Source organism: Primulina huaijiensis, unplaced genomic scaffold, assembly GCF_012295235.1.
Source record: "Primulina huaijiensis isolate GDHJ02 unplaced genomic scaffold, ASM1229523v2 scaffold3501, whole genome shotgun sequence".
Classification (NCBI taxonomy): Eukaryota; Viridiplantae; Streptophyta; class Magnoliopsida; order Lamiales; family Gesneriaceae; genus Primulina; species Primulina huaijiensis.
This window is the reverse complement of record NW_027358157.1, coordinates 112,876-130,594: the sequence shown is the minus strand read 5'-3', so window position 1 is coordinate 130,594 and position 17,719 is coordinate 112,876. Positions and strand designations below refer to the sequence as shown.

General features: G+C 31.8%; 1 protein-coding gene across 1 annotated transcript; it reads right to left on the bottom strand.

Moving 5' to 3' along the window:
• Positions 1 to 2,614: 2,614 nt before the first annotated feature.
• Positions 2,615 to 7,916, bottom strand: LOC140968275 (protein tesmin/TSO1-like CXC 7). Its single transcript, XM_073429183.1, has 8 exons — positions 7,241 to 7,916; positions 5,506 to 5,613; positions 4,674 to 4,845; positions 4,132 to 4,434; positions 3,822 to 3,919; positions 3,601 to 3,695; positions 3,139 to 3,525; positions 2,615 to 2,997 (listed from the first exon to the last, which is right to left on the bottom strand). Exons 1-8 carry the CDS (start codon positions 7,609 to 7,611, stop codon positions 2,936 to 2,938), a joined length of 1,596 nt encoding a protein of 531 aa, XP_073285284.1. The 5' UTR covers positions 7,612 to 7,916; the 3' UTR covers positions 2,615 to 2,935.
• Between the last annotated feature and the right edge of the window lie 9,803 nt (positions 7,917 to 17,719).

The window sequence follows — 17,719 nt, the reverse complement described above, 5'->3', positions numbered from 1 at the left end:
ATATATATATATATATATATATATGATTCTGCTTAAGTGTGCGTTTCCAGCACTTGCCTACCTTTTATATTTTTCCTTTTTTGGATCATAATCGCCCGAACATTATCGCTCACTCTCTGGTGTTCTTATTTTGGTTGTCCATATCTAACTGATAGCCAGCTTTTTTTTCCATTGAAAATAGGAGAATAACATAAATAATTGATAAAATAGTTTGTCCACAATATAACAAACATTTTTCTTTTGCACTTACTTCCAGAAAATATGTTCTCAATGTAGAGTGTCATCCCTACAGAACATTTGAATCCAAGATACACTTGCATCAACAAGAGGATAAAACAGAGACAAAAATCAAGAGATGCTATAAGTAACAACCTCCGTTATCAGGTAAAAGTTCTCCTCTTCAAGCAGTTTCTTAAATTGGGAATGTCTTTTTCCAGACAAGATTCCATTGCCTGACGTACCACAAAAGGATGATGCAGAAAACCCATATTTTACAGGGGCGCCATAAAAAAAAAAACATCTTGAAGCATGTTTCAACCTCACTGAAGATTGACTTTGGAGTTTTCCTGATACAATGGATCTCGTACAGGTTGAGTTGGCTCGACAGTCTAAATCAAAAAATATATTTGTTGGAAGGACTAAGGAGGACGCTGGGAAGAAATGGGAAGTGAATTTAAAATTTTTGAATGCCATTTATTTTTCTTTACTTTTTCATTCTCCATCTTCCACCATCCATTCATAATCATAAACATGTAATCAACTACCGCTAGACGTATCCATCCATAATATACCCCCCTTCCCCAGTGATCTGCCATCTATCCTACGAACAGGCCGTACCTCTTGCGAGGCGAGAGAGGCTATCGCCTCAGGCCCGATCCTCACAGGGACCCAAAAAAAAATCATGCACTTAAATAGTATGTGCATTGGACATTGACCTATTGAAAACATGATTAAATATGATAATTGTGTTCGTTTTGAATTTAATCAAATTATGTAGAGCTCAAACAATAAAGCTACACGGCTCATTAATTAAATTTTTAAAAATTTTGTATGCATAAATTGGTAATGTTTGTCCAATATATTTAATATTTTATCTTGTGTCAACTCATGTGTTAAACTTTTATACTTTACTTGTCGATTATTTGGCTTCTTTTCTTGAATTTATGTAGTTAGACCCATTTCAAAAAAATAAAACACAAAAAATTGTTATACTTACCTATTTTACATATCTTTATTTTTATTTTCTTGAATAAAATATTATATTTATTATTTAAAACAAATCATATATTTTTACAATATTAGTTCATTATATATATCATTTTGTTATTTTGATAGTTTATATCGATACATTTCAATTTTAGCAACATATCTTACAAATTTTGCCAATTTCAATCTTTTTCCAATATAATTGTTCATATGACACTGCATTACGTTAGAGTCATGTTGATATTGTGGCGCACGAAGAAAAAAATCGCAAAGAGATAAATATATAACTCGTAAAATATATTTTTCATATATTTATTGTTTGGATATTTTTAATTTGCAAACTGAGCTTTCCGGTTATTTATCACAACAAGATTTTTTTTAACATATCGCCTCAGGTCGTGAACCACAGGTACGGCTCTGCCTACTAAGCCAATGTCTAACAGAATATTTGCGTCGAAACATATCAGAATGTAACACATTGGCATCACTATTGCAACACATTAATAACAGATATCAATGTATTATTATCGAATATGAACCAGCAGCTATCAACGTCGTGTTGCACCCCATGCTTTAGCTCTTGTACCTTCGCTACAACGTCAACTCGTAAAAATCTAGACAAAGGAATCCGAAATTCAAACCTGATTCATCATGCGCCGTGAGCAATTTTCTAGTATTATCATGCGTCACCTCGACCCCGACTGGCCCGAATTGACATTCCTAATAGGTGATGCTTTGGGAGTAAAAAAATTCTCTCACGATCCATTAGCAATATTTTTTTAAAAAAAATAATTAATTAATTTTATTTTATTGGTTTTTTTATATTCCAATTCTTCCAGTTCTTTTTTTCAAAAAATATACTCTCTCTTTTTTATCTTGTCAATTTTTTTCATTGAACTATATGTTGTCAATCTTTCTTGTATCATTTTCTCTTATTTAATTTATATTTATATACTACAGTAGGGATGCTGTGGGAGTAAAACGTTTACTCCCACAACCCATTAGCTCGAAAAGCTTATTTGCTGTCAAAGGGCACTTCTTATATATTTTTATTTAATATAATTATAATTATATAAATATAATTTTCAGGTTTTGTTTTTTTTAAAAAAATTCTATGTTCTGATCGAGGGACTGGGCATAACCTTCCAACTTTCGTTTTTTTTAAAAAAATAATCATCATTTATCTATGCTAAAATATATAGTTTATATTTGATTGAGTATTGAATTAGTCAACTTAAAAACATGTATTGGAATCATATAATTGCCGAATTAATTAAATGCATAACCCTATTTGGTAGGGCGTTTTTTTTGGCTATCATCATAAATAACAATGATTATGTTACAAAGTTTGGTAATGGTTTCATACATTTTACAATCTAACATAGTAAACTAAGCGAAAATGTGCGTCTCAACATATATAGCAATAAATCATCTGATATTAGAATAATAACCCCAATATCTCATTCCTACTGCATAACAAATCACAAGCAAAAACATATAAAGACCAAAATTCCCCTTGGTAAGACAACATTACACAAAAAATTAGCCTTTGAGGACCCAAAATCGCCAATTTAAACGACTTGACCTTGCCATTCCTTATTCAGAGCTACACATTTACAATTTCATTCTGCACATCTCCAAGATATCAATTGCTGTAGCAATCTTTGAATCTTAAAGATTTCTGATGGAACAAAAGGTTCCACAGACTGCGCAGCTGTGTTTCTGACTGTCATCCATCCGTGGATGTGTTGGTGTACAAGTCATTGTCGGCTTTGTGTTCTACTTTAGTTTCTGCAATATATAAGTCAGATATTCAAAACACTGCATTTTAAGGGAATCACAATCTTATAATTCTCAACTAAAAAAGTAGATATCAATGTGAATGGCACGGGTTCACTAAAGGTTTCAGAAAATAAGAAGACAAGGGATCACCTTTGAACCAGTGCCTCGAGATGAGTTCTTTGAAATAGCAATTCAATTTGGTTAATACAAGCTTTTCTTGTTCCGCATATAATGAGCTAAGGCCATTCATGGATGATGACTCCATTGGCGTTCTCGCGTTAGAACTTGAGATGTGATGTGGAAAGTCATCTGTCATAAATGATGTATCTTGTTCATCACACATTAATGCAAGTGTTGTTGGAGAAAATGGTCTTCGGTTATCTATAGCAGAGCCAGCCGATTCCCCCGACGAAGTTCTAACTCCATCTTCTTGATTTCCGTCTAAATTACGGTTATCCTTATGGTCTATGTGCGATGAAACAACATAGATTTTGGCCTCATTCACACACTCATCATTTGTAATCGTCGTCTTTTCTTCTGAATAAACAAGTACAATTTTTTTTAATCTTGATCTCACAAAAATAATGGATGTGGCCCATGGCCTTTATCTACCTGTAAATGTCCTTGCTGCTTCTGCTGAATCTTTAATTAAGAGTGCGCAGAGGTCTTTCACATGATGTGATTGGATCATGCCAGCCAAAGAAGACCTTCAATCAGAGGGATAAAGGATAAGTGTTTATAAAGCAAAGTAACATATGCGGATACCTGCAAATCATAAATTAGTAAGTATTCCAAGCAAATACACAAAAATACGAAAAACATCAAAGTTTTACCTATAAAAGGTGGGTCCTAAAGTTGTTGCAGAGTCAGGTTTAGACAGGTGAATAGATGATAACGGGGGATAAGATGCATCAGATGCCAAGCGAGTTTCCTATTTACAGAAGAAACAAGATTTTATGTAGACTTTAAACAAGTGTTTGACAGTTTTTTTTTTTTTATCAGCAGCATGAACTGAGGTGCGGCAACATTGGAAACTAGACAAGTGCTTCACCAATTTAAGAACACAAAACGAAGAAACAAAACTGCCAAAAAAATTATAATTTCTAACGAAATATGAAGTTCCATTAACTATTTCATAGGCACCTGAGAAAATTGTCGAAACCTGCTAGTCAATTGATCATTAAGAGTGACCCGAAAGAGCATTCTCTGATTTTTACTCTTCTTGGATGGTGGAGTTCTAATGGCTGCATTGGTCACCTGTTGGATGACTGTCGCAGAGTTTGCTGGAATTCCGTGGAAAAGAGCTTTCCTTTCTTCACTCCCATCAAAATTTTTGCAGTCCATGCATTTGCATTTGTCAGAGCACAGAATATTGGCCTGGAAGCACTCACAGTACTTCTTCAGGCACCCGGACTTCTTACAATTGCATCCTTTGTAGTGTTCAACCTAGATTTTCCTTGAGTCGGTTAAAAGTATGCAATTACAAAACATCACCATACATCAAATTTAACTAAAATAAAGTTTTAGTTCCTAGTAGAAGACAATCGGGATAAGAAAAATCATTACTTCAGTAGGATTTAAAATTTGGTAATATGGATGCCAAAGCATAAGGAAAATCAAAGAATTAAATTGTGGTCTAAAAAGCAGTCAGAAATAATTCAGAAAATCATGTTAAGTGCCCGTACATCCGAGGCTCCATGTGGACTGATAGCTATCTTCGGCATGAAGGCGTTAGGATTTCTCTCTAATATGGCATAAATTGATGCCTTCCTGTTGGCCTCATATTCTATTTTATTATGACAGCCGATACAACTACATCCATCGCAGTAGATCCCAGAGGTAAAGCATTCGCAGTACCTGTTGGTCATTACAGCAAGCTTAACCAAGATCAGTAAACCACTACATGGAAAGGATTTGCACAAAAATCAATTCAACGAGTAAAAGTCAGAGCAGAAATTTATTGCACAGCAGAGTTAAATAAAATTTAGTGTACGTTCTTCAATCAACCAAACTAATGCAAGGGCCATTAGACCAGAAACAGGTTTATAAATAAAGTTTCGCTTTTTTTTCTTCTCAATCTGACATACTATGTTTGTCCAAAACTGCATATCTAGTTAGACAAGTTGACTACTTCCCCAAGTGCAAAATAAATAATTGTAAGTTTACTAGAAAAAAGTTCATCACTAATATCAGACAGCATAGCATGATCAAATAGTATTATAATTTCAACATTATAAAAAAAATGCAAGAAATTAGAAAAACTTTTTTTCCAAAACATTTGTGCAAAAAACTGCGAATCTTCCAATTACCCAGCTGCAGGCAGCAACATGCCAAAAATGAGGTAGTTACTTTATCTGTTTATCACAATCAAATGTTCAATGATTTCATCTTTTCCTACCAAGGGATTCATGAGGTTCGTAAATTGGAATTCACTGAAATGGTTGTACCAAACAGCAAAAAAAATTAACATGTTGCCTTTGCTAAGGAGATGTTAATCAATTAGAGAAATGTACTTACATCTTCAAGCATCTAGAATTTTTACAGTTGCAATGTTTCTGCTTCTTCGGAGTGCAATCCTTCGTATCTGGATGACACAGCACTTGAGCTTTTGGGGACTCTGCGTTCCTGAATATCACCAGTGTTAGTAATCACTAATTATCATCTCTTACAACTATGATATAAAGGCTTGTTACATCTAAGCCGCTCTATATAAATTTCTTGAGCAAGAGGAAGTGACAAAAAATGCAACACAACCAGGAACACAAAATACAGCGAATTTTGAAATGAAAATTACTATCATCCGTAACTGTCCCTTTCTGTATTTGAACTCTAAACCCATCTTACAGTACTTTTACGCTGCCGTTTCACGTCAATACCTCTATCCACAATTATTTCGACCCATTGCAGATTTGAACCATATGGCTCAGTTTCTGCTACAGAAAAGTAAGACAGTACAAACAAACCGTTAACATATAAACACGTAGTCTACCCTTTACATTATCAAATATTCATTCACAGCTAAATTAATATTTAACTAAACTTTCACTTCTGAAATTGATTGGAATTCTAATCAATTCAAAGTCCCCATCAAAAAGCATCCAAAAATCTTTCTTTTCTACCTTCTCAATTCAAACTTCAACACAAAAATATTAAAATCACTACCTCGTGGAAAGATTATTTAAGCAATAGAACATTTTGGGCAGCATTTGAGTTGCCTTTGTGGAGTAAATTAGTGACTAAATAATGGTTGGTAAAAGCTTGCACATGTATTCACATACAAAATTTTTGGATTCATTCTACTACAAATAGATAAATTTTTCCTCATTGTAAACCATCCCAAAGCAACAAGGTCAATCATAAAGAAAGTCTTGTGAGTTTAAGGCAACTGCTTTGGGATCTGAATTTGGTGAGTTGTATTTGAGAGTTTGAATGTTCTAATTTTTAATGTGTATTCACAATCTTTTACAACATTGAAATAAATTACAAGGTGCAATATTTATCCTGGACCTAAAACCAACAGTCATATCAGAGCGGGGGTCCTTCAGAAACTCAGAGTATGCATTTGGATTGCATCTTTGTCTCATCTTCTACACGAGAAAAGATTCTTTTAAGTGTGGAGAAGGTAGAAGAGTTCCAAAGTCACGGTTTATTGCTGATTTCTTTCATCATGCCAATAATTCGGTGTGTGCCATAGAAAGGTGATTATGTGGATATTACTCTCGTTGTAGAGAACACTGAGAAATAAAGCACTACCTACTCAAACCTGATTTACGAGCTACTGTTGGGGTTAATAACATAATCCCACCAAGAAAGGCCAAGGCATTGATGAAATGGAAAGCCAAAGCTGGCATAGCCATGTATCCATTGTTTGCTGCCATAACATATTTGTTGTGGTGGATTTAAAATTTCAACACACAAAAGGAACTTGGGATTCACTTTCGACTTTTTTTCAAGACACCAAGAGTTTGAGATGGTAAGACATAAATAAACTTTTTCTAAGCTCAATTATGGAAAAGTCTTGAGCATAAAATAGAGTTGTATGCTGGGTTGTAGAGTGTAGACTCAATTGTTTGAGTTCTCAATTTGGTGTGCTGTATTTCAAAGTTCTATATTTTGTTTTGTCGAAGACTCGATGCGTATTCACCATCTTCCAAATAATAAAATAAAATACGATATGCCTCGTTTATCCTGGACGAAATTATAGCTAAAATGTACAGACAATTAACATAAAAAATAAGTTGCAAGGACTCACTGCAATGGCTGCAGGGCAGACTTAGGTAAAGAAACCAGCTTCACTGGGTGACCCCGAGGTAACAAAATTGGCAGAGATTTCTTTTGTCTCCCGGTAGAAGCAATTTCGCGTGGTGGTGATTTGGACAGAGACCTTATCCGCTTCGGTCCCGAAGACGGTATTTTTGTCTGTGCCACCTGCTGCGGCAATCGAGAACTTGCATGAAATTGCCGCGATGGCGCCAAGGCCAGCAACTTCGACTGTAACTGAGCCTGCGGATGCTCTGGCAGAATCGAATTCCCCTTGCCATTAGCGTTTGTAGTTGCAGAAGCTTTACAACGGGCCGCAAAATCCAACTGCCTGGCCACTGCCGCCGTTTCACTCTGCTCCATGACCCAAGTTTCTTCAATTTTCTTCTCCAAAACAAAGATACTGTATATTTAATCGCACGCAGCAAAACTAAGAAGCAAAACGAATCTGCAGTTTTCGGGGTAAATAAATTGGATAAATCTTCTGGTTTCCAGAGTTTGATGATCTCTCGCTCATGAAAAATCGAATTCTTTTCTTCTCCCACGCAAAATTTTTAAATTAGTTCGATTTCCCTGAAATCTCGAGAGATCCAAAACTCAATACATCATATAGGGGTCCAGATTTTGCTGATGAGCATCAGATTTTGAGGGGTTTTTAGAGAGAGAAATTTTCGCAGAATTGTGAGTCATACGTATATATATATATATACTCCCTTCCCCAACTCTTTTGAAATTCAATTTTCGAAAATTTGACGGTTAGATGAGAATAGGATTCGGTCGTACGGCTGATATTGAAATTGTTGATCGTACGGTTACAGTTTGAAAAAGGGTAAGGTGCAGATTTTCAGTCGTTAGATTCAGAAAGAATTATCTCTTCCCTTATTCGATCATTCCATTTCAAAATGGTGAATACGGATAAACTAAAATCAAATGACCGAACTGATTTAACTTTAATACTCATTATTTTCATAAAGCAACTTTCAATTCAAAATATCAGATTTTTGGTTTGATTTTGTTCTATTAATTTATAAATCATTATTTGGTGCAAATGAGAACGAATTAATTTATTAAATATCTTTATTCCATCTAACGTTTTATTCAAGTTCTATATAAAATTAAAATTATAAATCAATATTTATTTATTTAACATCTTTATATCATTCATCGTCTTATTTCAAAAACTCAACGATTCCTAATAGTTTTAGTAGTAGTGCTAGTTCTTTGTTTGTTAAGGACATTGGTCATAAGTTACAGTAATTTTGGTTTTTTTTTTTAAAAAAAAACCAAAATAAAACTAAACATTCATAGTTCATTTCATAATACCACATGCTAATTATTATTATCGTATTTCGAATTTCTTCAATCTTATCCTACATATACTTGACATCATCCGGACGAAAAAAATCTAACCAACTATTCGAATTTTTGAATATTTTTACAAATATATCTTTTAATTTAGGTTGTTTTATCCACATTCATTCATCTTCAATTTCTAGTTTAATTTACATGCAATAGCAATTTATTTTTTCAAATTCAAAAGTTTGGGTTGGTAATTAGATTCAAGTTCTCGTGGATGACATTTATTTAATTATTTAACGTTATGCATAACATTTTTTAAGAGGTCGAAAATTACTAGATGGGACAATATCAAATGATCAGTCAATTGTATATGGACGAACAGTTAACATAATTACATTATGAATCGATGTAGCGTTTATATCCAATAAGTAATCAGTTGTACGTAAAATTGGAGAATACACCTGATTTATTTCAACAAAAGGACATATTAAAATTATAGCAACTATTAAAACATTCATTAAATATGATAAATTTGATAGAAGTTAAAATTCAAGCCTTATAAATATTTTTGTGTAAAAACTGGTAGATTTTTTCATTTTAATTATCGATGTGAAAAACCAAAAATGAGGTTCGGTCTGATTACCATGTGATTTTGGTATTCTCAATATTATTTGTGTTTCACATTCTACATCATATATTTCCTGAAAAAAACAAACCAACCTTTATAAATTACTCATTGCGATACAATTAATTCCTTCATAAAGGTGATGTGGAAGTGCAAACAACTGTATATGATTGGACAAAAACAACTGGAGAGAAGATNGGGGGGGACGGGGGGAGTGGTTTAAAGAATCGAAATGTTTTAGGAAAACAGAGTTCCAGCAAAAGAAGAGACCAAATCAACGGCCAAAGATCGATTGACAGGATATGTGCTGTGTATGGACCATAGTGTGTACTTTTTGATATAAACACACAATATTTGTTTCTTTATAATATATCATTTATAAGTAGGGTGTCAATCGGGTCGGGTGGATCGGATTTCGGGTCAACCCATGAATTTTTTGTTTTCAACCCGAATCCGAAGCAACCCGAAAACCTTCAACCCGAATACGAACCCGTCTAAACCTATTCAACCCGTCTAACCCGAATTTTATTTATTTTTAAAAAAAAAATTAATGAAAAAAATTCGAAAAAATAATAATAATATTTTAATTTAAACACATAATAACAAAATTTTCGATTTAAATTTGTAAGTTTAATTGTAGAAAATTAAAGATATATTTACTAAAATTGTTAAAAAAATAAAAAAATATACAAAATATATTTTAAATGATAAAAATTTATCATATAAACATACAATAAATTTTGTTCAAACATACAATATATAAAAATATATCTAATATTTTCAAAAAAAAAATCGGGTCAACCCGCGACCCAATCTGAAATCCGTCTAACCTGGCACTAACCCGAACCCGACCCGAACCCGAAAAAACCCCAACCCGAGCTTGATTTGTTTTCGTGTTAGATCGTGTTGGGTTGATGGGTCGTGTTGCACTTTGACACCCCTATTTATAAGGATATATTTTTCCCATTTAGGTATCTAAATTTGGTGTCAACCATGCTCATTTTCAGTAATATATCCTCACATTTAAGAAATTGCACTCATTTTCTCACGGTTTAATTCAAGGGAAATTTTTTTAAAAAGGCTTCATTGCGCGTAAATTTTTGTTTTTTGTTTTTTAAATAGCTCTCTCTCCTCTGTATTTCACACGTAGAAGAAGGCTATTTTAGATAAATTACATCACTTAATAGTTTTAGAAAGAAATTAAATAATAATAAGACTAATCTTGTTAACTAGTTGATATAGTATATTAATCGATATCTATAATAGTATCCCTCCAATTTTTACATACATTGTTGGATAGTGGTGGAAAAATGACATTTGAGTTATTTTACATTTTCAAATGTTTGAATTGCATTACTATCACTAAGTATAACTTTTTAAAAAAAGATAATCACGATATCTTATAATAATGGATATCATAGTCAAGATAATGTATTCAATACTCATGGATTATAAAGAGTGGAATCATCGGGAGGTGGATTGGTAGAGAGTTGTAATTACTTCAGCTAGTAGAACGATCAATTGAAACATGACATATACTATTGTACAATTTCAAAAATTTGAGTCGTATCATCACCGTTAACTATATTTTCGTTGGACACGAGAAATATCATGATTCTATCAGTCTTACTTTCATTCAAAATAAAATTACTTTACAATTTTCTCTATTTCTTCAATGGAGTAGCAAAGAAAATGATGATAGTTTGAACAAAGTTGTACCCAAAATTCCGATGCCCTCAAAATGTATCACGTTCTCGATCCATGACTGGTCCCATCTTCGATTATATTTCTTTCATTTTGAATTTTATATTTTATCTCTCCCATTCCGCAAAACTAATCGAGTTTTACAATACGTAATTTGATATATTAATAAAAATAATTTTGGATTAAATAAATATAATGTAAATACATAGAAATCGATTAATCGTACAAATTCCACAACAACAAAAATAATATATAATTTCAAAAAAAATGTATAATTGCATGTGTGCGTGCGTACGTGTAGCCATAGCTAATTAATTTAAATGTCAAACTATACATTTAGACAGCTGAATTGATTTTTACAATCAAAATCGCATCATTAGTTTAAAGTTTATTTTCACAAAGATATATTTTCGCAGACTAATTAAATTACTATGTTAAAAATATGACTTTTAGAAAATAAACATGTGCTAAATATACCATTGTATTAATCGAGGAATTCATGTCTAGACGAAAGTTTTAAGAAGTTTAAATAAAATTTTCATGAAAATATAATAGAATGCATCTACGTATATATATGAACTTTAATTATCCTACTATAACATTAAAAAAATAGCCAAATAAATACATGAAATTCATTTTGTTTTACGATACCTTTTGAATTTATAGGCACAATGTGTGTTCCAAAGTCCAATCCTCCAACTTAGTTTTGAGCAAACTTATTATATATCAATTATCAAGACAATTATTCCTTTCACAAAAATTTATGTTAAATGATTCAATGAGTCAATTTTGTGATATTTTATTTGAATAATCCAGGAAAAATTATTCTTTTTATGCAAAAAAAAATTATTACTTATTATTATAAATATGAGTAATATTACTCATCTCACATATATCCGTGAGACCGCCCTGTCCGCCTCACAAGAAAAAAACATATTAACTTTGTTTTAGCTCAGCATTGTAGGGCTTTTTTTAAGAATAAAATAAATTAAAAAATATTTAGTTAAATATTGTAAAAGAAAATTTTTTATAAAAATAGTTCAATCAGCTAAAGATTCTTCAGGATTCTAAATTTTTGTCAAATACTTCAAAAATTACTTCAAATATCTGTCAAATACTTCAAAATTACTGTGTTCGATAAACCAACGCAGCGTAGTCACAACCGGGAACAAGAATTCGTGATAACCTTTAAGCATTTTGCACAAACGAGTCGGAGGAAATGCACGCAATTTAAAGAGTCTAAAGAGTCATGGATTCTATGACAGCTTGTCAATTTTTTTAAAAAAAAATTAGAACCCCGAAGATTTTTTGCTGATTGCACTATTTTTATAAAACTCTCACTTTTGCAATATTTTACTAGATAATTTTTTAATTTATATTATTTTTTAAAAAAAGCCCCATCATTGTATGCTCATATAAATTACGTGTGTAACGTAATACTACAAATTAAAGCAACAAATAAAGTGTTGAATATAGGAACTTAACATGTATTCATTTCGGGAAAAAAAAACATGCATCATTTATTTATACATATAGATATAGTTTGGTACATGAGATAAAAGAGTGATTGATAAATAATCCTCCTTATCCCATGTTTGGTACCTTTTTAAAAAGTTCATGATAATATCATGAGCCCTTGATAAATAATTTTTTAGAAGGATAAAATGTCAATTCTATTAGGTGTGATAATTTTAATGTAATGATAAAATACACTACAAATGACTTAATTATCCTCAATTTATAAATGATTTTTATAAATCTATGCTAGTAGGTAGAAATTAAAATCAAATAAATATTTTTATTTATTTTTATATATTATATAATATGATAATTATATAAATGAATTCGAGGTAATTATATAAATAATTTTTATAAATCTCAATAAAATTATTAGTATCACTCGATTAACCTTAGAAATTGATATTTGACTTGACTCAAAAAACTAAGGGCTCAATTATCATATTATATAATATATAAAATTAGGTAAAAATAAATAATCATGTAAGCACTATTGGCGCATGAACAAATAAAAATATGAACTCAAACCAGAACTTTGAAATTATAAAATTTATTATGATAAAGTTAATTTTGTCATTACAATCTAATATATAAATTTAATCACTCTTATTAAAATCATACCAAACATTAAATATAATATCCTACATCTTATTTATCCTTATATTATATATCATATATTTATCTTATCATGCGTATCAAACTATGCCATAAAGTGAGGGTAATTAATAAATGATGAATTATAGAAAACGAACATTTTGTCGTTTTGAATTCCAAAACCAGCTCGATCCATGGCTTTAGCTCGAATCCCAAACCCAATAAGATCAAAGCGCCACTGATGCCTGTCAGAAATGATTATTATATATTAATATCAGAAACCAATATAATAAATATTCTTCCCTTCCCAAAAAAGTGTATAACTTATAATGTAAATTTCGCGGAGGCTTTGCATATATATACACACACACACACACACACGCACACACACACACACACGACATACATAAACGCATTCTTATTATATTTGATTATGCATATATTTGACAAATTAATTGACCCAGAAAAAAAAAAATATTTCCCTAAATGGACTGATAATTTATGCGATTATTATTTTTCTTTATTTTATGCATTGTATAAATTTCATCGTCGAGGGATTAGTAATTGCAAATTTTTTACATTATTTTTACACTTAATTAATTCATCGTGACACGAATCCATTAAATTATTATATAAAATAAATAAAATAACGAAATATACACAGAATCTGATCTATACGTACGTTACGTACCCTACTTCAAGATTATATGGCAAGAATGGAATAGCGCCTAATTCTTGTCAAGTGAGATAACGACATGCATATGATTAATAATTAATTTCGATTTTGCGAAGAAATTAAATAAAAGAAATCTTGAACTAAACAATAATATATACTGAATTAAAACTTCTTCTATTCTTCGATTAAGATTTGAAACAAATACTTAATAATAAACATTTTTCGATATTATAAAAATCATGTAAACATGACCGATCCTATTAGTTTTTTTTTGTCTTGAGTCTAACTTCAAAAAAGACCCCTATATAATTCATAATACTTCATAGCATTTTTTTTGAATTAAATCAATCAATTTAAAGACAGTATATATTACAATATGCTATGAATCAAAATATTTCAATTATAACTGCATAGTAATGCCAGACATGTTGAAAATTTTAACTTATATACAACTCGTCTTACAGTTTTGACGAAAAAAATATTAATAAAGTCTGTAAATCAAGTTGTTCAATAATTTTTTTCAACTGATAACATAATCAACCAATTCAATCTTTCTCGCGACATGATCGATTGAAGAAAATTTTTGATGAACTTCAACTTTGAGAAACTTCGACATGAGCATTTGGAAAACAATTATCCATTCTTTTTAAATAATCTAGTATATCAATGGCTGATTTGATTCTTCCGGCAAAAGGCACTTCAAAAATGTTAACTTCGAAAACAAAGCACCCTCATTAACATAAGAACAATCAGTATGTGCAAGAGAACTTTCAAGATTTTTGTAAGATCTCAACAAGCTTTCATCACCTGAACCTTTTAATATATCTCCAACTTAATAGAAAATCAAATATTTTTCATATTGTTTAAACTGTTCAAATCGAGACTCTATAGATAAACGGGCTTGATCATCTATAAAGAGAAAAGTAGTTAACTTTAAAAGACTTTTCTGCTGACAATGTTATTTTTGTACTATTACATTTATCAAAAAACAACTCGCTTTTCTCAAAATATAGCTTCAATGCCTATTTTACTTTTTTTTTTAATCTTCAACAATCACTATCAAAATCATATTCTCTACACTCTTCAAGAAATACAACAATCTCTTGTAAGAGTTTGATAGCAACATCAATATTCATATTTTCGGATTGAAAACGACGACTCAAATAATTCCATGCACTCGTTATGCTCCTCACTTGCTTCATGAGCTACAAGACTACTCAAAATATGCCAGTCATAGTATGCTTCATTAACTAAGTATCAATCTTTTTCTTTTGTTTTTTGAACAATTTACCACAAAAAAACAAAAGATTTTATCCAAAGAACATGAATATAATAGCCATATTCTATCATTTTTCCTCCTCGTTTGGCAAACTTATTCCATAATGCAATACATTAAAATGTCTGTTGGTACTATCTTTTGGAAACAAAATACGAGCATCTCTCTTTGGACCTCTCTCTAACAACCAAAATGTCTCTAACTTTTTTTGCTTATCAATATTATCCCACTTTCCTATATCATCAAAACAAGTCTGTTGACTTAAAGTTTCATGTTTGGAGTAAAATACTTATTGATATCTCCAGCTTGACTTTGAATTATTTATTCTATCATCAACTTTCTTTCTATTTTTTGATCTCCCGACATGTACTTGGGAGGCATTATATGTGAATTTGTCTAACAAACATTGAAACAAAAATATAATTTTCTTTCACTTGACCAACCTAATTTACAACTGATCTACCTCAAGGAATGACAATTGACAAAATATCAATCTAATATCTTTAAAAATGCAATCACATGCAATTATATAATTGCATCATCAGAAATAAACATCTTGTAATTGGTTAACAAATCAGATAAAATTAGACGGCTCCAAAAACCCAATCCAACAGTAAGCCTAAACATATACAAATTACAATCCAAATATATCATCTCGTAGTACAATCAAACAAAGCGCGCGTTGAGCATTTTCAGAACAAAATGAGCAATCCGAGTGGAATAAACCATCACATATCTATTCCAAGTCAATAGAATGAAATTCAATTCACATTCTTGCGTCAAAATAATAAAATAGTAACCCAATTCTAAAATTTAGAAATTAATTTCATGAACATCATAATTTAATCAAGATGTTTAACAATTCAATACAAATTTTGAAACAAATCAAACAATAATTTCAGAATATTAAAACTCAAAACAAAAAAACAATAATATAAGTTGAGGCTCCCCAAATTCAAAACACAAAAAAGATTCCATATACACTAACCCGTGACATATTTGGAAGAAAGTTCAATTATATTTCTAAAGTATCTGTTAAATCCACACAAAAACAATTTCACGCGAGGATTAATGTATGTGAGTGATATAATGCAGGGTTTCGATTTGGAGCCAATGGTGAATTTTTTTAGTAAATTTTTTTAATGAAAATGATTTCCATTAAAAAGATAAGAATGTTATGTACAAATACACTGGGATCATCAGAAGATAATTAACCCTCAAAACCATAAAACCACGGGCGGCAATGACTACAAGTGCGATTGTCTATCACAATAACAAATAAGACATCTACACTGAGCATACCCAGTGAAATATAAGTATTATATATATCCCGCTACAAATACATAGAGCATAACCCGGTACTCCAGCCAATACAAATACACTAAAAAAAACCCACACTTACATGTCAATACCAAATAAGAACAAATACATCAACATATTTCCATATGACTAGGAATACAACGCAAGTTAAAAATCTTAACTTTAATAACAAGGTCTTCAATGCAAGGCATCTCATCCTCAAAATAGCGTATTGCAACCTTCTAAAATATTTTTTTGCCTCCTCCACCTTATGAACATAGCCCGCATCAAATTCCCCAAGGCTTTCTCATCCAATTTTGTTTCCAAAATGCCAAACACATATACTTTGTGAGTGCCCATAAGAGCACAAACACTCAGCTTTGTTTTAGAGGATTGTGAAAACCTCTAATATTCCAACATGCAAGCTTCATTGAGCAACCGAGGAAATTTTGGGTTGCCTCCCCATTGCTTCATTTCCTAAGAATCGGCCTTTCATCGGGTTGGTAGTATTCGACACATATTTCGTATCACAAAAACTATTATCCTCCTTTCCTTCAAAGAATTTTCTCAACTCATCACTTTGTTCTTGATTTTTTTCATCGGCACTTATTCATATTATGCTTTTTTTCTTTTTATTCGAGCCAACCGTAAACCTGTCCTCATCGACCACCTCTTGCCCCTTGGTCATACTATCAGACACTATTGAAATTTCAATTTAGACGGTGCATGATGATTAACGGCATGCATTCTTGAGCGCCAACTCAATTTATGTTGCCGCCAAACTACACTCTTTGACCTACTTCTTTGAACATTACCACCCCTTAGCTTGTTTATCACATCTCTCCTCAACAACTTGCTTATTTCGATTACAATCATCCTTAACGTGTCCCGCTTGATAGCACATGTTGCAAAACTTTATATCTCGTTAATATCCACTTCACCAATATGTAACGTCGCCTTCAACTCATTGTTCCTAGGCGGGGAAGCATTAATTTCAACCGAGACACAAGTATAATTAACTCTCTTACGATCATGGGTAAGCAAATCCGAATTAGATACCAACCTTAGACGACACTTTGCTAAGAATATATTGATTCAAAAAATCCAGTGGAAGTCCATGGATTTGAACCCAAGATGGTAATGTGTTCATATCCTCCTCCCTAAAACGAAAGCAACATGGCATTTCCTTCAAGAACAACTGGAACCCGTACACCATATATGTCCCTCCACTCAAGACTCGATCATTCACTACACAACTAGGAAAAGTAAAGACGATCCATCCACTAGCATGAGTTTGAAAACGAATGTCCGGTCCCCGCATGTTCGTACCAGGTCAAAAAGCGCGGGGGTAGGTGACCGACCAATCACAACATACCCAAGCAAGCAAACTCCAACCATCTTCTCGATTGTATCAATATCCTCATAGCCAAAAACTCAGTTGTACATCTCCTGAATCAATAAACTCGAGTTTATGGTTCAC

What these genes read in the sequence shown, in the direction of transcription:
- LOC140968275 (XM_073429183.1), bottom strand. Translation starts at nt 7,611, where the DNA reads ATGGAGCAGAGTGAAACGGCGGCAGTGGCCAGGCAGTTGGATTTTGCG. An exon ending in GTCCACATGGAGCCTCGGAT is followed by an intron (nt 4,435 to 4,673) that starts GTACGGGCACTT and finishes AGGAAAATCTAG; the next exon opens with GTTGAACACTACAAAGGATG. An exon ending in AGCAGCAAGGACATTTACAG is followed by an intron (nt 3,526 to 3,600) that starts GTAGATAAAGGC and finishes TTGTTTATTCAG; the next exon opens with AAGAAAAGACGACGATTACA.